We start from the raw sequence: 22,738 nt of genomic DNA on the forward strand, positions 1-22,738 counted from the left end.
ACAGTAATTGAGGTATTTAACATTGAACTTGTAATAAAGATTTATCCATGGCTTCCGACAGAAGTCATCAGATGTAATGAAAGTTTATTATAAAGAATATCATAATCAATAATATATAGTACAGTATAATCTAATTACAATATGAAAGAGCTAAGAAAATTTATCAAGCTCATAAATTGAGTTAGGATTGCTATTTCCAGAATGATTTATCAATATGACCTTCTGCTTTTGGTATGTGACGGTTCTTCAAACAGTCCTAAAGTGTAGAGAAAAATTGATTTACAGTACCAAATCGTAGGTTACTAACAGTAAAAATACTAAACATTAGTTAAAATAGTTTCTGTGATTTGTGGTTCAATGACACAGTACGTACCTGTAAAAATAGTAGCAAGCGGCTTAGAGGGCCTCGCTTACTTTTTGGAGTAACTGCTTCTAGCCTACAGATTAATCACGTTAGTATCCTCAGTAGTACTATAGATCTGCGTATTTTACTAAGAGTTCCTGCATATGCATTTTTATCTCACTTTGGGTAATATTCTTTACATATTAGTGTAATTAGCTTTCCAAATTGTTTCCCATACGTTAAGTTTAATTTATTTCCGGCAACCTTAAAAGTAAAATTCGTTCTCAATGCTTATTTATATGTCAGTTATAATAAGGCTAAAAGATGTAACTCGGGTATCCTTATGTAGAGATAAATTGTCGCATGAAGATAGTAATTGTAAAGTTGTAATCTTGAGTTCTTACTTGAAGAAAATCAAATATTAGTGTTGCGGTGACATTAGGTACTGGTGGCATGTTTACTATTCTTGCTAGCCATCTCCATCCATATTCGATACCGTGGGGATGTGCCTTCAGAAACGACATTTAGTAATATTCATTAGATGTAACTCTCATAACTTGGAATAATAAATTTCAATAATGAAACTTATCGAAGGTACTACAACAATTCTATAAACTATGTCAAGCAGATATATATATTTTACATGGGTAGGTCCCTGAGGTGGTGTACTTTGAATAATTGCAGCATAAAGTCTGATAATACCAGACATTCGTTTAAGATATTGATCTTCATCTTCAATGTTGCCGTCCTTGACATGATATCCAAGTTTCCTTATAAAAATCACATATATTAGTACATCATAACTAATAATTTTAAATAGAATTACAGTAACCTAGCTGCTAAATTAGTGCAAATGTAATCATACTTGAAATATTCGATGTCATTCTGATCGGCTAGTCTTGGAATATTGAAAGGCACAGTATAAGGACATAAGGAGTAAAAATGTGCCAAAAAAAGATTTCCCATTTCAGGGTATTCACACCATACACCAAGTGCTGTAAGAGCAATAGGAAAAGCCGATGCATGACTTGCCGATATCTGCTGATCTGCTTGTTTCTGAAGGATTAAATTATAATCCATGATTAGAATATATTTCACTTTATCCTACCAATTAGTTATGACTTCAAAACGTGATTACATAGCAAGATTTTAAGCGCTGTGTTCTTACTATAAACTTTGAAGCCATGATATCGCGACAGAATAAAGGGCCTTCAGGGTGTGCAGTCGATGTAACAACTTTTCCTTTGCAAGTCACTTGCTTACCACTGAGGAGATTATGTAATCTTCTGATTTTGTCTAATAGATGCTCCGCGGATTGGCTTGCAATCGTATTGATTGGTGTAGTAATAGCAATAAGAAGATCAAAGCGATACTTCTTTGCCTACAATGCATAAAGTGGTAATTACAATAGAAAAGAATTATTGAATTACAAATAAAAATAAATTATTGCTTTTAAACCAATCATTCATCACAAACCTTAGAATCATTTACTAAATTGCTAAACGTCTGCTCATACTCTTTGTGAGACTGCATGATAGCAATATATTCTTTCCATGCATTTTTTGATATAAACTTTGGCACGTAAATGTCTACAGTAGCAATAGAGATAGATTGCCATAATTACACTTTTGGGTGATACATTAAAGGGTATAATAAACAGATCAGGGGATATAAATAGCAAATAAAACACTCACTACCGCTACTGCTGGTCTTAGCTTTAGTAGTTTCGTTCTTTCCATCTTCATTCTGGAATATAGAGTGAGCTATTTTAAAAGTTTTATCACATGCAGAGAAATTATTTGTATTCATATAATTAATTAAAAAATATTATGTTGTCACGGACTTTCTTCATGGAATCATTCAATTTATTACATCCGGCCGCTAAATTTTTTGGTAATTTCTCATTAGTTTGATCTGCCGCAGCTGCTTCCTTTTGCTTAGCGACTAGGATCTTTTCCGCCTCTAGTTCTTTCGCCTTGGTCTGCTTTATCTCTGACTCAATGATGTTACTGGCTTTTTCTATAAGCTGCTGAAGGACTTTAGCCTAACGTCCATTTAATAAGATTGAATTAAATTAAATAAGTATAATAGTAAAGGTAATATATGAGTATAAACCGTATATAAAATTATATCTCATATATATATAAAGTGCACCTTTGATAAACAGTTTTGGACCGTGGCTACGCTCCTTTCGTCAATGCTACGAGAATTACTATCAGCTTGGGTAAGAGCTTGTTCGGCTGCTAGATGTAAATTCTTAAGTATACTAGTTATGTCTTCAGTAGATTTCGGTAAGTGATGCAATATTTTGGATTTTTCGTAGGTATTAAAAATTTGATTTATCTTTTCTTCTATTTGCACAATTTGATAGACAGTTGTGCGCATATGTTCTAGTAGTTTACTATAAACGTTAAAATATAAAGTTATCATTTACTTAGGGACATTTAAGAGACAGTTGTGCTTCCCTTGAAAGTACCATGTAGTGCATCGTACATGTACATTACAGAATGCAGAACAGTTACCGTTTCTGTTTTTCAATATATTCGCTAAATTCTAATCCTTTAGAAGCTACAGATTCCAGCATCTAAGTTTACAGTAGCAGAATATAAATGCCATGCAGGTTAGACGTATCTTCACAATCGATGCAGCTCTGAACTCGTGTCACAGTCGTAATCTAAAAATTTTTTAAATTTATGTCGGTGCTCAGTTTACCTTAACATGCTCTTCTTGCTGATGGGATTGTTGCAGTTGACGAGATTTAATTTGCTGATTTCTACATTTGTAAAGTAAAATCGAATCAAAAAAGTTTCCAATATTTGGCGTGCAATTGAAATGTATACGTTCTAATACCTTAGTTCTTCCAGTTGCTGGGCTCGATTATTTGCTAACATCTCACGTTGTAATCTATCTTTCCTTTTTAATTCGACAGCAATTTTACTACGTTCATATAGTGACCGTTTCATTTCCTTCATTTTTGTCATCCATGTAGCAAATTCAATCTTATTTTTAAAATGTATAGTTGTATTTAGATCAAAATTAATAGTCTAATAATAATTCACATATAAATTAATCGCTAAGGAACGCATAAGTATTCAGAAAATTTTGAAGAAATACGGAAGCAAGGTTTTCTTAAATAATATACTGTACATCATATCGTTTTCGATGCTCCTTTGAGATTGTAGCTAGCCGTGCTTCAAAATCAACGTGAATCTCTCGTACCAATTTAGCGTCAATCAGATTTTCTTCTCGCGATAATCTATATAAAATAGTTGATAATTTTCTTTAACTTTAATCAATATCACAAATACATAGTTACTATGATTTAGCCCAGGATGCTGCTTAATTTATACTCGAAATTGATCTGCATAGCTGCATTACCCTTCGTCATCATCATCGTCTTCTTCACCACTGACCAGATATTCTGGCAATAAACCATAACTTTTATTGTAGGATTTGATATTGTTCTGCTTATCAATATCCATGTCATGCGAATTGATATCATTAGTCGAATGTAAACCTTGATTGCATCTCTTAAAATGCACAAATGTATCCGATACTTGGCTTGCTTTCGTTAGAATGTCCTAAAAAAATGGAATTATAATGAATAAGTCGTGCTATATGCGCAGTTAGTCATTCTGTGGCAAAGGACTATGTAGAGATGATTATTATACTCTATAAGTAAGCGAGAACAACGTATTGTGATCATTTACAATAAGGTTAATTTCTTATCTTTTCTCATGTACAGATTTTTGCTTCATACACGAATAGCGCGTATAATGTAATCATGAGATAATGTAAACAAGTCAGCTATCATGTATTTGCAAGAAGTTGGATTTAATCCTGCAACATAAAGATATTGCAATGCCACTATTTTTACATTTTAAGTCCTTGATAACAAAATATTTAGTAGTTAAAATTCTCGTATACTGCATGTTCTAGTTCTACTTACGTATGTTATGCCATCATATAATCTCATGCAATAACAGTAAATACCAGTGTACTGCATTGAATACAGTACTGTAGCTAATGCACCAATCACGATTCATAAGTATGAACAACGTAGAGTACTTTAATCTTTTTGGTGCTTTCAACTTTGTCATTTTGTCAATGAAGCTACTGCATAAATGCGAGATTGATCTCTAGAAGATTACTTATGTAAGAAAAGAGATCTTTAAAACTTCAGACGCAAGAATGTGTAGTAAAAGTTCAGATATTGTGTATGACCCGTAAGTACAGTCGTCCAATATATAACATACATGCTGCAGTACTGCAGCAGTAGTACAGTATTTTTCTCGTAAATCTGCCAAGATCTCATAAATTTGTCAGAATACGTAATTTAGATCTTCTACAGAATAATTAATTAGTAAAAACCGGGTTCTAGACAACGTCAATTTAGTAAGAACTATAAGGTATAAGATTACTATAAGGCTCGTCATATAACACTGCACGTAAGATAGTTTTTACCTTCATTCGTTGTGGATTTGTATGCCAATCATGATCGTAAACTAGCTGACCTTTAGGTGAGGTCTGAAGGTTTTCGATAATACTTGAATTATTTTGATCACATTTGGGCTTCATCTTGTATCACTTCACGCAAGTTCACGTTGCTGATGATCGTTCAATGACAGTGAATTATAATTATAGTCTAGGAGTATTTGTTACCGTTTCTACGCGAAGAAATAAATGACATGATGAGTAGTGAGTAAACCATAAAACTTGTAAAGCTCATCATAACACTCAATCAGATTAGGTTATCAGAAACTGTAGATTGAATTAAATTTAATTTATATATCATTTGAGCACTTACTATACTGTACAGTAATTAGTGCAATGCTACACTAGAGATTACAAATGTACAACTTTAAGAAACTCAGACGATAATAATATAGCTTTATTAATCTTAATGGAATAGCAAAGTATTATTTATCGACATACTGTAGTATTAAAACGGATCGCGCAATACAACTTAAAAATTCAGCCGATAATAAAGTAGCAAAGCATTGCTAAAAATTATAATTATCGATATAGTGTTTACAGCAAACTAATGCGAGTAAAAAAAGATCACCAGCCGAATTGCAAAGGCTTGTTTCAACCCTAGGACTGTATGTACTGTAAGCGTTTAAAGTTCTGCTGCATTTAGCTTTAAAGCACTGTCTACTGTATGAGTGATACTGACACATAACAGTATAGTACTGTACAAGTGTACAGTACATTCATGGTACAGTCCAGCCTTGCTTTAGATAGGACACTACTAGGCTAGGCTGGGCCAGGGACCTTCTCAAGTCGAAAAGAAAGGGCAAATAAAGCAACCGTTTCTTAGACTAGAAATTGGAAGGCCGACTATTTTATTGATTATTTTAGCTATATTGAAACTTGAGAGGTTCCTGAGTGGGCTATAGGCTTACAGAGGTCTACTGCAGTATTGAGAAATGGATTAAGGCATTAAAAATGCATCAAGAAGTCTCTGGGGGTTAGGTTTACCAAACCATCGACAGGTGTACACTGTACATACAGTAATCGAGCACGCTTATGGTACAGTAGCTTATTTATTAACAGTAATAGTTTATCGCTGTAGCTTACAATATACTCTGTACTCCTTTCCCGATAACGCTATCGAAAAGTAACCGTTTCGAACTACGTGATAGAGCGCAACTATCGGAAGACGCAAGTACATAAGTATATAAAATTGTTAATTTTCGCTCAAGGAGCGGGTGCAAAAAGGGGCAGTAAAATAAATATCCTAAGAGTTACTGTATGTACTCATCTCAGAACGCTATGACTTGCACAGCGGGTTTACCTCACCTCTAATAAAATATTATACACGCTTATACTCTCTATATATTCTATGTATAGAAAATAGTTTGGTCCGTTTTCTGTTCGTGTATTAGTTCGTAAATTTCATTGGTTCGTAAAACAGTGCGTAGTAACTCATGAATGAATTAATTAATATATAACATCGTATAATTGTGCATATTTACATACTTATATCAAATTTATCAAACTGTAGAAAGCTTACTATTGCTTAAATGCATATAGCCCGTTTGTATATGCAAGTCTCTAACCCTTCCTACATATTTAAAATTACATAACGTATTTTATTTTAATATAAGGAATAACGTTTCGCTTATCTAAACTTTACATGCTTTATGGATATCGTGATTACTATTCGGTAATTTGAAAACAGATATACAGATACTGATGAGCGAAATTACAGTACAGTACATATTATTTAAGTTATAGTTGCTTCACAATCTGAGGGCTATATCTTGCACAGTACCTGTGTACACGTTGTAAAAGCCATACAAATTTTTCTTACGATTTGTGGTTAGTAAAATCATAATTACATTGCTACAACAAGGATCAATTGTGAACGCATTTTATTGTCTACACTTTTATACAGGCATTGATATTATTACATTAGGAGCGTATACAGTAATTACAGCGCTGATAGTTAACAATACATGCACCGTATAATTATATACATCTATTCTCGTATTTAAATTGTGCATAGAATATACGATGGCGTAACAGATAACGTGATTAAGAATTACAAGTAACCATAGTGGCCATTTTTGATACTTCTTTGCAAGATTGGCTTATTACAAGAAGTTTCTAATCACATCTTCCGTTTTCTCTTACGTTGTAAAATAACTTTCAAGTTTTCGTATCTACCAGTTGGTTCAGCAACTTCGCCTGCACCTGGGAAAGCTTCCCATGAATTACTATTATTAATAGAACTTCGCTCGGTGCTCTCGGTTTCTTCAGTTAATTCGTCGACATTATCTGTATCATTGGGTATGTTTTCTTGATTAAGAATAGATGATTCTTTCATTTCTACATCAGTGGCAGTAATTATGGATGCATTTTCTGTATTTTCTAGCAATTTTTCTCGTTCTTCATACTTTTTCTTTCCATTTTCGTCTTTAACGAGATAAACACAATCTTAGTACACGTTACATTATTCAATTTAAGAACGTAAAAATTATATCCATTGTATAAAGCGAGATACCGCAACAAGAATCTTCATTTATTATTTCGTCTGCAGATTTTTCGCTGGAACTATCGTTACTTTCGTTGCAAGTCAAATTAACATTTGATTGCTAAATAAGTTTATACAAAATGAGTCAACGTTTCGATATTGGCATATTTACATGAAAATTAAATAAAAACCTACCCGCATAAATTCTAAGTTTACAGGAACTGACGGCTGATACAAGAGTATCATTTCTGGAGTGCTATTTGATTTTTCTAATCTCTAAATGTAATAAATCTTAGCTTTAATTTAAAAATTTACTAGAACATCTCCTTTACTATTGCTTTAACTGTATTAATTGTCGTATTAAGAGTAAACCTAATTAGCAAGTAGGTCAAATATATTTATTAAAACGTACACTCAACGGATTCAAAGGGAGTGGTACGTTAAGACCAGGAAATTCTAATTCGAAACAGCATTCTTCTACGTAAATCAAATAAATAAGTTATCTAAGAAATACCCAAAATTTGCGGAGTTGGATCGTTAAAAAATTTTCTATTATGCATGTGCTATAATAATAGTAGTACTAGCGTTCTTTACGACCTGGTCCATAATCTGGTTGTGAGTCCATTTCTAATTAAATTTATATGGTAAGTATCAGTCATCTTGAATGTTATGCAATCTCATCATTATTTTCACTACCTTGACCATCTTCATGATACAATTTAAGTTCTGCTGATCCACCTCTGATCCTAACGTAATCTAAAGGATAACCTAACTCTCTCATTCGATATAAGTAAGGAGGAATTTCATTTTGTTCGATACCTAAAGCTTCTCTTAACTCATCACTAGAAGATATAATTAATAGAAACTGTGAGCATCATCCTTACCGAAATTAATACGCTTTCTTCATTTTACCTGACTGAAGCAGGATCCATTTCTGTAAATTCTCTTATACTTTCATTAACTGAACGGTGGTACCTAGGTAAATTATGATAATAAGGTACGAGTTTACACAATTACATCATACACAATTTAGAACGGCCAGAAATGCCTGTACAACACTACCTAGTTGTGGAATTCCTAGAATCTATTCCATGACTTTCTTTATATTCTTTACGTTTTCTACTTACTCTATACAAGTCTACCGGCTGATCCATCATTTTTTAACATTTAGCAGACATTACTTTTCAGCGAGCACGTCATATATTTAACAAAAGATTTTAAGATCATATAATCTAAGTTACCAAAGGACAATCTGCAAGGCAGTGATTGCCGTCGCAATTAAAACATTCTATTTTCCTGAAAAAGTGTATATTAAAAGTATTAGAGTCACTCCTTCGAAATATCATGTATTCAAAAAATTATTTAAGTGGCTCTCCAAGGCTGCTTACGGTTTTTTCTCTGTGATATTTTCATTGTTTTCATCTAGTACGTTGAAGCTAGATTGAGAATAGCTGGAAAGTTATCTCGTTAAAGTAATTGCATGAAATTAAAAATGTCTATTACCGATACTACTGTTCGTAAATTGATTAAAAATTATGGTCATCATTCTTAATAACTTTAAGTAGCTATAATGATGCAACTTAATAACTGGTTGGATACGCAGGCTTGTTGATGGAACGGTATGCTGAATTACAAATAGCCGTAGAACTATTTGTATCAGATACATAGTACTTGTAAAATAGTAATTCCTGTGTGTCCTGACAAAATTGATAATCTCATCAATTTGAAAGAAAGCATTTTGACAATAAGAAGTACTCACCTGTAAACAGTCAGAATGATCGCTTTCGTCAGAATCACTATTTTCTTGTTTTCGAGTGTCGTTTTTGGCTATTTGATCCTCATCATTCTTAATGACGAAAATTTCGAAAATTATTGAATGAATGTATTACAGCGCTAGTTCGGCATAGAAGATACTTTATAGCTTCCGTATAAACTATAGCACTTTCATTTAATTAAAACATAGTAATACTTACACCATCTTTTAATAAATTACTAGAGATATAATTAGCTAGCATTCCTTCAATTTCTTTCTGCTTTGTTCTACAGCATGAGGAAAATAGGTATTTTATTTCATAAGCAAAACAATATCTTGATTATGTTCTGCATGGATACAATATACAGTAATACTTCAACAATTGTCAAGATTAGAAAATTGCACACCGCAGAGTCTACGCCAAAATGGGAAGCTATGTAGAACAGACGGTAATAAGAACCAGCATGCGTTTCATTCTAATATCAATTGCAAAGTAGACCTAAATAGATTCCTAGACTAGACTAAGTCCAACAATTTACGTTATACTTATAAACACGCGTACTATCGGCTCAACTTTCTACATATTTTATAAGAAGCCTTACTACACTTAGATGAAGTTGCTGTACTATCTAGGAGCTTCTTTTTTTAAGTGACGGGATCTAATGAGCACTAGGATTGACTATCCTACTTGAAGTATAAGCAATTTCTTATAGTTGCATACGCTTATAAATAGCAGGTCGCTGGTTCAAACCAGAATGCCATATACCAGTGCTCCATACAATCCTATTGTTGATTGTTTAATACTTTGCATCTTCAATTATAGCAATATTATACTTATGACTATAATCGAACATTTTAGACATTTGGACTATGCTAAATTTTTGCACATATACGTCTTGTAGACGCTATCATACGCGTATAAATCACTTACTATACCGCATAGATAAGGTAAAATCAAAAATAGTCAGAGTATCCTTTCAATTTCGTAAAAATTGCATGTGTTAAAACTTACTCCGTAATGCAATCGCTGAAGAACTGAACTTTCATGATTGGTGATAGCTGAGTTGTTTGATATTTCTTCAAACGTAGAAACTGATACGGTTCATAACTATAACGGTAAAGAAATGTTGTTAGCCATTACTTAGTCTGCAGTGGAGAAATACAGCAAAATGATAACTCGATATCTTAAATACGCGTAAAAATTTAACTTCGCAAGGTATGAAGCAGAGCTAGTCAACTTCAATCTTTTTCTAAATTTGTTGCAGTAAGCACAAGTAAATTGACATAGCGGATCGAACGATCTTAAGTTAACCTAATATACCTCATGATTAGCAATTGCTTGTAGCTGTTTCAATAAAGCTCTAGCAGGTTCGTGCACACTTTTGTAGTTTCGCAATAAAGGTAAATTCCTCGGTATAATTTCCTAGTACTGTAACAAGCAGTTGCACGTCATACTGTACTGTACTGTACAGTACTATCTTGACAATATACTGTACTGTATCAAGATTCAATGATCATAAAATACCCGTACTGTACTGTACGTACAGTATAGTACAGTACAGTATACTGAGTTCGAGTGTGAACATTCAGTGTACTGTACTCTACAGTGTACAGTACAGTGGTGAAGTGCGTACTGTACAGTACTGTACAGTAATGACTATTGTACTGTACTGTAACTTACAGTACTGTACTGTACAGAGTGATTATTGTACAGTACTGTAATTGATTACTGTACTGTACAGTACTGTATTACTGTAACTTACTGTACAGTAGTACTGTACTGTACACTGTACAGTACAACCAGAATTCTACCGGAGAAAAGTTAGTGTACAGTACTGTACTGTACCGTACAGTACAGTACTTACAGTGTAGCCTCATCTCACTGGCCTGCCTAATAAGCCATTCCAAGCAATCCGCAGCAGTCTGCAGTCTGTCTGCATCGATCCAAGCTATCTTTCATTTCAGTCGTTGTTTCACCTTATGAGTGTTGCTGCTGCTGGAAAGCTCCCGGCAAAAGGTTTATTAAATCGTACAAATCTTTGCGGTCAAGAATTTAGTTTCTTTACAACTAAATTCTGCTTCCTTTCCAACCCCTTTTATTGATATCCATTCTTTCCCCATAACGTGTAATCTTACACAACGTATATATACATATTTTTACATTTTATCATTTCCACCATGGACTCTGGTTATTCGTATTAAGTTAAAAATTAGTCATGCATAGTAATTATACAATTCAAAGTTTCTCTTCAAATTTAAAACTTGGTTCTATTAATAAACAATTTTTGGTGCGTCTCGTTAAAAATGACTCAAAACGCGGACGATTCAACAGCGGTGGAATGCTTGCTATCAAGCAACGAAGGTATGAAAGAACAAATTCTTTAAAGTTGTATGTACAGTATATACGCATTTTTACAATAGTAACCCTAGTATACCAAGATTCTAATCTTTATTAACTTAAATTACTTGAATCTACGTATGGATCCTCTTATTGTTCTGATTGCTCAATGCTGTATGCCTTTGATAAAGCTCTGAAATAGAGATAAATTAAAAAAAATGTGCTTTACGCTCGAATACTGTAGTCGGTCAGCGCAGTGATCGAAAGAAGTCCTGTATTTTATTATCATACAGTACTGTACACTGTACAGTACTGTACAGTACATGTGATCGTATTACTTGTACAGTACATAATACTATACTGTATACTGTAAGTCGCTGGTGCATAACTGTTTATTCAATGTTCGTGTATTACTAACAGTAAATAAATTACAATTCAACAGAAATAGCGATATGAATGTAAAAATCAGTAGGTTAGGTGGGAATTTTTTTCACAAATTACCAAGATTAAGTACTAAGTATCTTTATTAAATCAAAAGTTTTTAATCTTTCTTCAACATATCCTTACTTCGTCATGCTATGATATATTAATTCTCAATCTCTATATCACGCTATTATCATAAATTTATATTTTGTGATTCAAGAAATATATTGTATATAACGCTTAAGGAATTATCTGGATTTAGTATTAGCGAACAATCTATTATTGCAATAAAATGGAGTTCTACAAAAGTTAGCGCTAGATATATAATAAGACGTAATTAAGATGGATTTTATTTGTATTCCCTACATCACTGAGATGGAGAATACAAGAAAGATAGTCAATTGTCCATTGACTCTGCCGGACCATTTTGCACTCCGCTAGCTAATCGATCTGCCGTTGGAACACCGATTGATAATCGGAAGGAAGAAAAGGTCAAAACTCGCAAAAATCAAAGGGTATATTCAGACCAGTTTTAAATTTTGGTTTGAAGGTAATGGTATTGAGAACTGAAACACTTTATCTATTTATGTAGTTCGACCTAACTAGGGATGTACCTCGGGAAAGAGGGCGGAAGAAGGCTGGGCAATCAATAAACCATTTGCTTAATTTTACAATATCATCTGAAGATTATCCAACGGATACTCACGGTCATCATCGCAGAAATCCAAAATATCGCGTTTCTACTTTTAATAAGGAACAATATTTGCAAGCTAAGTGAGTATTCTAATAATGCCTGGTAAAGGCGAGCTACTTACCCTATAGATTGGTCATGTTTCTAAGCAGAGGATTCTATAAGAACGACAAAATATTTTGACAGCACAAATTTTTTTGTAGCTGCCAATTCTTAGTTCGCGCCGATGGTGATTACGCACTTCACAACATTGATCCTGATGTTCTCGTCCAATGGGATAACATCGAACAAGTAGTAAGCCATGGTTAAGCTGTATCGCTGACGTTTTAATAGTATTATTTAAAACTATTAAATAAAATGCTTGAGCATACATATCCAACTTTTTTGGTATTTGTATAAGAATGTAGCAATTCTGTAGCATGATTATTTATTTTGCAATGTAGCGGCTATGGTGCCATGAACTACCGTCTTGTCCGATTTGTTTGTACCCACCTACCGCTGGTAAAGTATATAATGATATTTTCTAGTTTTTTATTTGAACTGGAATTACCTGATATAGATATCTAAATATGAATACTTTTTCTTTTAGCTAAAATTACCAGATGCGGCCATATTTTCTGCTGGCCTTGTATATTGCATTATTTGTCTTTGGTAAGCCAATTATAATAGTTAAAAGTATACGCATGTAATTGGTAGATTTAGTGATTTTAAAACATGTGTTTTCACTTAGACCGAAAAGAGCTGGAAAAAATGCCCTCTCTGCCAAGAGGCAGTTCATCAAGTAGATTTAAAAAGGTAGATTTAATGTCTATCTACTACTATTACGGTTGTTAGTAATGTGTTACCTGATCATAACCTTATCTATTTAGTGTAATCAGTATTGCTAAGCATCGCTATGCACTGGGAGAGGATATTACGCTATGTCTAATGCGAAGACGTAAGGTATCAAACAGAACATTGCAGCATAAGCACTTTATACCAACTCACGCTATTTTACGAACCGGTTACTACAGGATTCAACCATGGTACAGATAGCATCTGAATTGGATGATGTTCTGAGAACATCCTATATTGAAGGTATACAGCAAACTGGTGATATATTATTATGATGGAGTGAATAAAGTCTTTAGAGTGATAAAATGTCTCAATTATTGAGAGAAATACGCTTATGGCTGCAGCTACCTTTGATTGATCAGCTATTTTAAACCGTATTTTAGATTATCGGGAAACATTTTCGAAGCTCATTTTAATAACAACCGATCAAGTTATTAAAAGGGTAATTTCACAATATGAGATAGTTTATAAAATTCAAAAGCGGTAAACATTATGCACTAATCAACTACATATTATACATGTATTCAGATAATTCAAGAAGAAGAAAGGATTCTTAGAGAAACTTTGGGTAGCACTGTCTGTCTTGAGGTCTATAAATTATTAGTTTCTGTAAAATTTTATCAAAAAGCGAAAGTTTATTGCATTGTGTACTACTTTACACGTGATAGCTATATACGTATTTATTGCTGTATGCTACTTTATTTATTTATTTATTAATAGCTATTTACACGTATTTTCTTACTGTAGGTGGAAGAACTCACATACATCAACCGAGCCTTAGATCTACTCCAGGTTAACTGCTTTCTATAATGTATTTTGCTGCTCTCTTTAGTTGTTGAACATACTTCTGTGTGTAAATCACTTACCCGTGGATGTACTCTATGTAATCGCATTGTTGCTTGCTATTGTAAATCCGTAGGTTCGAAAGAAGCAACTTACGGAAATTGACAGTATTTGTGTTGATGAAGTGGAGCACTCAAAGAACACATCTTTAAATACTCAGGTTAATACACAGAATTTTAATTTACTATCAGCATGCAAACTTTATCTCTTAAATTTATTGAATATAGAATTTGTAACTTAAAAGTATTTTAAATTAATGTCTCGTACGTTAGGATGCTAAAAGCACACACACAAACGCAAGTGCTGCCAAAGTCAACCACCAAGATGTCTTACAGAGAATTTCTGATGAGCCGAACGATATCGGAAGTGCCGTGTAAGTATCGAGAATGTTACATTCGTATTATATAGGGAGTGATACTTAATGTCATAACATTACCGTAATGATATTTACAGCAGTTTTTTAATGTGTGACCTATATAGATAATTAAAGTAATTTTCTTTAGTAGTAGCGATAAATTAGCAATGGCTCAACCACCTTACGAACCTCCGGATAACTCCTACTACCTATATCAGGGTTAGATATATTGTTATCTTTAAGTGGGATTAGGTCTTAAATAAGCACTATGATTAATAATCATGAAAAACTATTACTTATTTCTCTTAGCAAAGGACGGCCAACATATCTACTTGCATACATTTAATGCGAAGTGTTTAATTAAGGTATTAAGTTTTCTTTAGCAATACTATTGAGAAGGTATACGAGTTGCAATACTGATATACCAATTGTTAATCGTTTTAATTAGGAATATGGTAGCCTTAAAAATGCTCCTAGAATGCTTACCGCTAGAATTATAGACCTCGAGCAATTTTCAGTGACCGAAGTATAAATACCGAACTCTATTTCGCATCTTAAAGTTATTAAATTGAATCTAGCGATTAAATGATAATTTTGATCTTAGGAATTTCGCAGTAGAAATCGCTACCTAAGACATTTGCCACTGACATGTATGGTATACATTTGTGAACTTGATCTAAGGCAACCTACTCTTTCAAGGCCTATTCTGCAGACATTTTCAAGTACGTATAGATTTATCATATTTGATTGTCTTCATAGTACCTTAGCGATATATTTTCGTTTTAAATTAAGCGTCTTATTAAATACATTGTATGCAATTCAAGGAGAAATACGTCAGCGCAAGGAACGACGACGGAAGAAATTGTTAGCCGAGAAACGCTGTTTTACCAATAAACTTAAAGGTTATTATTAGCGGAGATTTTCATGACAGCACTTCAATTATGTATATGATCGAACTACTCTATCACCTGTGTCACTTCACAGATAAAACAGTACCACCTCCCAATACACTTGAAAGCTTTCCTTCCATGGGATTTGTCTTGACAGGTGCTACCGCTACGTTGTCTATCTCAACTGAACCTGTCGAAGAACCAGCTCCTGAAGGTATTTCTTTATGAAAAGGGGCGATATTCTGGATGTATCATACTGTGATATACTGTACTTATGATTAAATGGATTTGTCATGCTGTGTATTTTAAGATTTGTTGCTTGTAGTAATTCACAGCACCTGATCGATCATTCTTCGTTACATTTCTGGAATATTACTTTGATCTCATCTTGATAAGCTTATAATTAAATACGACGTATTTCATTGAAATCTTATCAGGGCTTGGTTTTTCATTAAACTGTAATACATATTATAAAGTAGATTTCTTTTTACTATTGCTGCATATATCTTCGTAGTCATGTCAAATTTTAAATTTAACTTCTTTTATCTTGGCATCCTTTTATTAATTTTAGTATTGAATATTTGATTATATTTATTAGAATCAATCGACTCACAATCGAGTTCATGTTACGATGCGAAGAATATTGGTACGAATGATTTTACTAAATAGTTAGGCTGATTCAATTCTATTGATATTTGTATAATGAACAAGCGGTTTAAATTAATATACCTATATAGGTAGTGAATCAGAATCGTGCCGTAATTTAGATGTACAGCCTTCATTCGCTCAGGTAGTTCCTTACAGAAAATTTCCTTTATGTATCAGAGCTTATTACGCTTGTGGTTTATACAGGCTCTTCTCAGTAATGTAAAATCTTCCGGTAATGATTTAAGTTCGGCCAACGTTCCCGAATTTAAGGGTAAGTAAATATGGCTTATGTCTAAATGGCTTTGCCTTCTAAATACATAGTGCATATGAAGTATGTAAATCTAAAAAATTTTAGCTAGTAACCAGATAAAAATTTTCAATAGATGCATTAAGAAAGAATGAGAAGATACCTTTCAAGTTAAATGACGATTCAGATAATGATATAAATCCTATACCTTCTTACCGCGAGTCATTTATGAACTCTTTGTCTAACAATTGGGGCGTTAATCGCGAATTACGACCATTAGAAGGTAATAACAGTAGCTATAGATCAGAATTACTGGGCCATTTATTACGATTCGACTTTTAAATCTACGTAATTATTTCGTCATTTCAGATTCTCTTAAGATTACTGGAAAAAAGAAGAAAGGCGGAAAAAAGTTACTTTTTTCCAATAGCAACCACTTAAGATATAGTTGAATCACAATTTTTAGACATTGACTCTACTGTCGAAAGGTATATGATGTGTTCGAGTGTGCTGCTAATGCATCTGAACTTTTCTGGTCTCTTAGTACGCTTTTTGAATTGCCATTAACTTAAAACATACAGATAGGGTTTAACACCTTAGATTTATCAAATTATTACACAGTTTATCAACTCGATTGATGCAGTTAGGGTGTAGTACTTTTTGAAGATCTGAATATTTAATCTAACTTTAAGGATTAGGATTATTTTACGCGCCTATTAATCACAACCCTTAATTCGCAATACTGTAGATGCCAACATTGTGTTATATTCGTATTTCGCTAGTCATTCGATAATTATAGTGATCATATTTTTTGTTGCTGATTTGTTTCTGAAATTGTAATTTGTGCAGTACAGTATGTGAATCTTATGATTGATTACTCGCTGGTACTTTTTTTATGCTCTATTTACTAATTGCTATATTACAAGACTGACAAGTAAAGTAACTTAGCTTTTTAAATACTGACCGCCAACGCTCTTACAAACAGTAAATACATCGAATAGGTTACCTAAAATTCGCGCAGCCATCGAAGCGTTTATCGTAAAAGCCAATTACACAAAGGAAATATTTAGTCAACTCTTATATATATGGACAAAATGCTCATCATAGATTGATTATTCGTCATGGGTGCGCTTACAGTTTATACGATTAAGATTTTTCCATTTAATAAACGTACTAAATTTGTATATTCAGTTTCTATTTCTTAACAATTATTAATTAATTAATAAAATACCCTGAAGTTCTCTTATAAATGCAACGGGCACACTAAACGAAACAAACGTGATTCGTAATAAAAACTTTCTGAATTAATAATTCAGCCGCATTACTTTCTTACCAAGTACTGTTATTAAAATTAAATTTTAAGCAAAGTAATAATAGTAATTATAGTTTCTAACTGTAACTCGAGGGCAAACGTACTGAGCAGTGCAGTCGCTCCATAGAGTTTTCACCCCTTTAAGTGCTAACAAGTATTACCAATTGTACAGTACTGTGCATTGGTCAACCGTCTTCTACACCCATTTAAATTCCTTGTCAAATACAGTATACAGTACTGTAGTGTACACTAGAGACCCTTAACTCCTACACACGCTATGACCAAATCTGATTGTTTATTTATTTATTTTATTCTACGAATGTACTGTACTAGGCACGGGCATTAATAGTCTAGTATTGTGAGTATACTGTACAGTACAGTATCACGCGTGGGGATTCTACAAACTTGTACAGTAGTTACAGTTACCGTACTGTACTGTGCAATCAACAACAGGATTATCTGTATGGAGCACTGCTGTACAGTACAGTATTTGTACTGCACAGTGTACAGTACAAATTGTGAGTTCTCTACAGTACCTAGTAGGCTAGTACAGTACTGTACTTTACGTCACGGTACTACTGTATACTGTACTGTAGTAGTGTATGGGAGTGACAAATAGTGCGTGAACCTCGAAAAACTGGTTCAGCCCTTTCAATAATAAAATCTATTGATTTTTTATTTTAAGTAATTGATATGATTTACCCTACTGTTAATTAATTGCATCTTTTCATAATGCATAGATTCGCTCGGTTGTGAATTTCATTGAAGATTGAGACGAAATCAGTCTACTGTACTGTACAATATACTGTATACTGTACAGTACAGTACGGTATACAGTACAGTACTGTACTGTACTGTACTGTACTGTATTGTGCCTGCACCACACAGACTTACTGTACTCTGAACTGTATGTACTATGACATCCGTATGAGATACCCTTGTACAGTACTGTGCAGTACAGTACTGTATAGTACAGTAGGGTACTGTGCATTGTACAGTACTGTACACTGTACAGTACAGTACAAGAAGGTACGGTGCACTTGTGACTGTGTACAGTACAGTATAATGATAGGATCAATAATGATCTACTGTAGACTACACTGTCAAGTGTCCAACTCGTAAACGTGTACCTTGTCTCAAAAAGTAAGATAGTCAAAACGAAATTTTATAGCTAACCAGCCCGCATCGACCTATTGGGGAATCCCTAAAAAATTTCAAGTTAGTACTATATCACGTTAACTTAGCGGTAATGATCCAATCACTAATGTATAGTGCCATCTATAATATCTCGTATATACGTATTTTGCTTAGATGAAGTTTAGTAAATTGTATTCGAAGACGAAATTCTTAAGAAATTGAACACTATTTTTTTACCTTATGATTTATAAACTTGTACAGTATCAGTATTACTACATTCATCGAACCAAAAATGCGAACCTGCTGCTTCATTATGTGTTTCTGAAGTTACTACTGCAATAATTGCGTTTACTTCTTATTTTAAAACTTGCCTTTGGTAGAGATTGAAATACTATAGTAAATTGATTCCATCTTATACCAATTACGGGAAGAGCATATTGTAAATGGTACAGTATTTACCTCCTCACGTTTAAATCTTCAAATACACGTACCGTAAATTGAAACATAACGTACTTTCTTTATTATAAAGATTATGCTAGTTTTCAATTGATGTACTGCGCTATACGCTAGTTGTAAATCAGAATAAGATCAATGCAAAACATTTTACAGATTTTATCTGTTTATTCCGCCAGAAGAATCAGATAGCAGTCATGTCAGTCATCAATCTTGAAAATGATACTCTACATAGTCACTACTACAGTACCACTGTCAACTGTACAGTACTTGCTGTACGTACTCTACTGTACTGTACTGTAGTACAGTACAGTACTGTACCATACTGCACATACAGTACAGTATACTGTACACTGTACAGTACTATAACATTTGATTTTAGTCTGTTGATAATTATGTACAGTATTATTATAATAATTATCTAGGCTTAATTACACTACTGTATTATTAAGTCTTGGCATATAGGCACTTTTTCGACGTTAAAAATTCAAGTTTAAAATTAAACGGATTGCGAAGTATCTTCAGTGCATTACGATTTTAATTAAGAAACATCGACTGTTGCTAATCGCTAAATTTTTAATCGTTCTCCTTTATTCGGAGTAGGATGAGTAGAATACCATCGAATTTTGGTAAGAGTAAAATCGGTCAACCCTCGAATGGTAGTGCAGCTTTGACTCGGACAGGTTCAACGAGTAGCTCAATAAAACCTTCGTCAGGCCTTAAACCTCTTAGTAGTGCACTCAAGCCTCCTTCTGCCGGCACCAAAATATCGAAAATATCCCCCGCATCGAGCGTGAAGAGTTTTAGCACCGAGTCATCACGTTCCTCTTCTCCAACACGCCGGCCAGGCTTGCAAGCGCCTAAAGGAGTTGGAGAGATTAAAAAGCCAGTGACCAGTGGATTAAAAGCCCCTATACCCAAAACTAGTAGTAATAAAGCCAATACTCAAACAGTCAAAAAATCTGCAAATGCAGGTCTAGCGAAGCCGAAAACGAAAACTACCGAGGTTGCTCAGCCATCGAAGAAGGCCGTGCCTAAACTAACTTCTAGTCTTTCAAAACCTAAAGCAGCAGGTCTCCATCAAAGTGGACATTTACAATACGGGGGTTCTTCAGCGGGTACAGCTCATAACGCAAGCCGTAGTCAATCAAGTTCGCATCATGTAACTGGCACAGATGTTACGGGACGACCACAAACATCTTCATTTAAGAAGTCAACGTCAACTGCTTCACTATCTGGTGTTGAGGGATATGAAATTGGTGATCGTGTGATGACTAGTGGTAATAAACTAGGGACAGTATCTTACGTTGGGAAGACCCAATTTTCATCCGGCATGTGGATTGGTGTTACTTTAGATGAACTGCTCGGTAAAAATGATGGCTCGGTATCTGGAGTTGAATACTTCCGCTGTGCACCTAAGTATGGCATTTTTTGTCGACCTGAAAACGTTGAGCCTGATCGAACATTTGTTCTGAGACCATCTAGTCGGGTTAGTTCAATGTCGAGTTTAATTAGTGGTATGGAAAGTATTGCCGAAGAGGCCAACGCAGAGGTTACTGTTGGAGATCGTGTTATTGTCTATGGCAAGACAGGAACTCGTAAACAGGGTACCTTAAGATATCTTGGTAGCACCATATTTGCTTCTGGTGAATGGGCAGGTGTAGAACTAGATGATGCTTCTGGAAAGAATAATGGCGCTGTTTCGGGAACTAGGTACAGTAAGATGATTAATATCAGGATTATGTAATGAAATGTTTCCTTGAAATCTAATTTATCAATATTACAAAAGGGCAATATGTTATCTAGTGTATAGTTAACGTCGATTTTTACGTTATTTGCGTATGATTATGATTATAATTATATTTATTATTAATGTATTAATTAAATTAGGCACTAAAATTAACGATACGAATATATGTTAGTTACTGCTTACAGTCGCAAACAAGAAAAAATTAATTTGAGATTGAGTAGACTTCATCAATATAATTGTATTTAAATTTAATTTAATTTGCGTAGATCTCTTTGCCATACAGTATATAGCTGTAGCTTTAATGCTAGTTATCATAAAGAACTAGATAATTACTATCATAAAACATAATAATGCTATTTGCAATTATCTTTTAATGCAGATATTTCATGACGAAATTAGATTCTATTTGTTCATATCGATATATTGTATCTTTACTTTTTCTTTACTTATTCCTTAATTAAGGTATTTTACATGTCCTCCTAAACATGGTTTATTCGTGCCTTCACATAAAGTCGCTCCAATTCCGGTTGATGATGTCGATGACTTTCCACCAGATGCAGGCAATATTAGCGGTGATAGAGATAATGATAAAGAGATGATAGAACTAGAGCAACAGTTGTTACAGCAACAATTTGAGTTACTAGAACAACAGATGATTGAAGAAGGGGATAGCGATGAACATTCAAATGGCCCAAACGTGAAAGAAAGTGATGAAAATAGTAACGTTTTAAAGGATGATACACAAGTAAATCTTGAGCCCATTGACACAAATCCCATAGATACTGACGCTGATTTCGAAGCAATTGAGAAGCAAATTAATGAAAGTTTACATATGAACGAAGAGAATAACAAACTAGTTTCACCTGCGCAACCGCATATTGATAGCAGTGTAGAGCCGATTGCGAATATAGAAGATCAATCGCCAATCGAGAGTGGTACCGAAAATACAGTATCTAACCAATTAGATAACAATGTCGACGGGGATTATCTTAACCTTGAAGAAGCCGTAAAAAGTATTGATGAGATTACTAAACCATATGAAGATGATAATTGCGTGACTGGTAGTAACGATGGGAACTCACTTGAATCGGATTCTGTTAAGAATAAAGAAATTATTGAGGAAGCTGGGAATAAAGATATTACGGATAACGTTATTGATGAAGCTTTCGACAGTGATAATAAGAATCTCATAATTAACTTGGATGGTATGTTTAAACAAATAATAAACTTAAAAAAAGTTATCTTACGGACCGACCTATTAGATAATGAAGAAGATATTCGTAATAAGCAGAATCTCTGGGTTGATATCTTGGTTAATGCAATCGATGAAATCAATGAACTACGATCTCGAGAGGATGGCAGGTAAGATCGATTGATAAGCTAACTGATTAGCCCTCTATTATCAAGATGTTTTATGATTGTTTACAGAATTGTCAATAACCATTTGTTTTATAGACTACGTTGACCACGATATCAAATAATATTTTAAGCTCTCTAAGTTTTTATCTGAATTTAATAGTAGTGAAAAATATCAAGACATTACTGAAAATACGGAAAATGATTCAGGAATTGATCGATTGCATAAGATTGAACAGCTGGAGAGAGAGAATAAGCAGTTGGCAGACATGCTGCAGAAAGAAAAAAGTAGCACCGCTGACGATTTACGCAAATCATTGGACGATGCAGTTCTAAGAATATTTGAATTAGAGAATGAACATGATCAATTGAAGAAAGGCCATGAA

At 33.7% G+C, this 22,738-nt stretch overlaps 3 protein-coding genes across 3 annotated transcripts; 1 reads left to right on the forward strand and 2 right to left on the reverse strand.

The window, feature by feature from the left end:
- Positions 1-190: 190 nt before the first annotated feature.
- TRIADDRAFT_59739 (uncharacterized protein) lies at positions 191-4,921 on the reverse strand (the record flags this gene model as incomplete). The annotated part of the gene is made up of 17 exons (XM_002115836.1): positions 191-256; positions 374-437; positions 525-607; positions 748-852; positions 987-1,113; positions 1,176-1,399; positions 1,512-1,724; positions 1,820-1,932; positions 2,038-2,106; positions 2,216-2,387; positions 2,498-2,744; positions 2,866-2,927; positions 3,056-3,116; positions 3,194-3,342; positions 3,563-3,599; positions 3,722-3,924; positions 4,808-4,921. The coding sequence occupies 17 exons, from the start codon at positions 4,919-4,921 to the stop codon at positions 191-193; spliced, it is 2,109 nt and encodes a 702-aa protein (XP_002115872.1).
- A 2,038-nt stretch (positions 4,922-6,959) lies between these two features.
- On the reverse strand, positions 6,960-10,401 carry TRIADDRAFT_59740 (uncharacterized protein; the record flags this gene model as incomplete). The annotated part of the gene is made up of 11 exons (XM_002115837.1): positions 6,960-7,264; positions 7,353-7,443; positions 7,518-7,598; positions 7,735-7,799; positions 8,019-8,164; positions 8,235-8,297; positions 8,385-8,467; positions 9,082-9,168; positions 9,296-9,362; positions 10,088-10,183; positions 10,397-10,401. The coding sequence occupies 11 exons, from the start codon at positions 10,399-10,401 to the stop codon at positions 6,960-6,962; spliced, it is 1,089 nt and encodes a 362-aa protein (XP_002115873.1).
- Positions 10,402-11,379: 978 nt separating this feature from the next.
- On the forward strand, positions 11,380-17,451 carry TRIADDRAFT_59741 (uncharacterized protein; the record flags this gene model as incomplete). Its single annotated transcript, XM_002115703.1, has 22 exons — positions 11,380-11,437; positions 12,278-12,351; positions 12,429-12,610; positions 12,731-12,821; positions 12,971-13,033; positions 13,117-13,178; positions 13,397-13,469; positions 13,541-13,604; positions 13,745-13,803; positions 14,109-14,153; positions 14,281-14,364; positions 14,477-14,577; positions 14,708-14,778; positions 14,869-14,924; positions 15,008-15,085; positions 15,164-15,281; positions 15,384-15,461; positions 15,544-15,663; positions 16,187-16,239; positions 16,302-16,368; positions 16,481-16,627; positions 17,330-17,451. 22 exons carry the CDS (start codon positions 11,380-11,382, stop codon positions 17,449-17,451), a joined length of 1,866 nt encoding a protein of 621 aa, XP_002115739.1.
- Between the last annotated feature and the right edge of the window lie 5,287 nt (positions 17,452-22,738).

The sequence above is a fragment of the Trichoplax adhaerens genome, genomic scaffold, assembly GCF_000150275.1.
Source record: "Trichoplax adhaerens TRIADscaffold_12 genomic scaffold, whole genome shotgun sequence".
In the NCBI taxonomy this organism is placed as follows: Eukaryota; Metazoa; Placozoa; class Uniplacotomia; order Trichoplacea; family Trichoplacidae; genus Trichoplax; species Trichoplax adhaerens.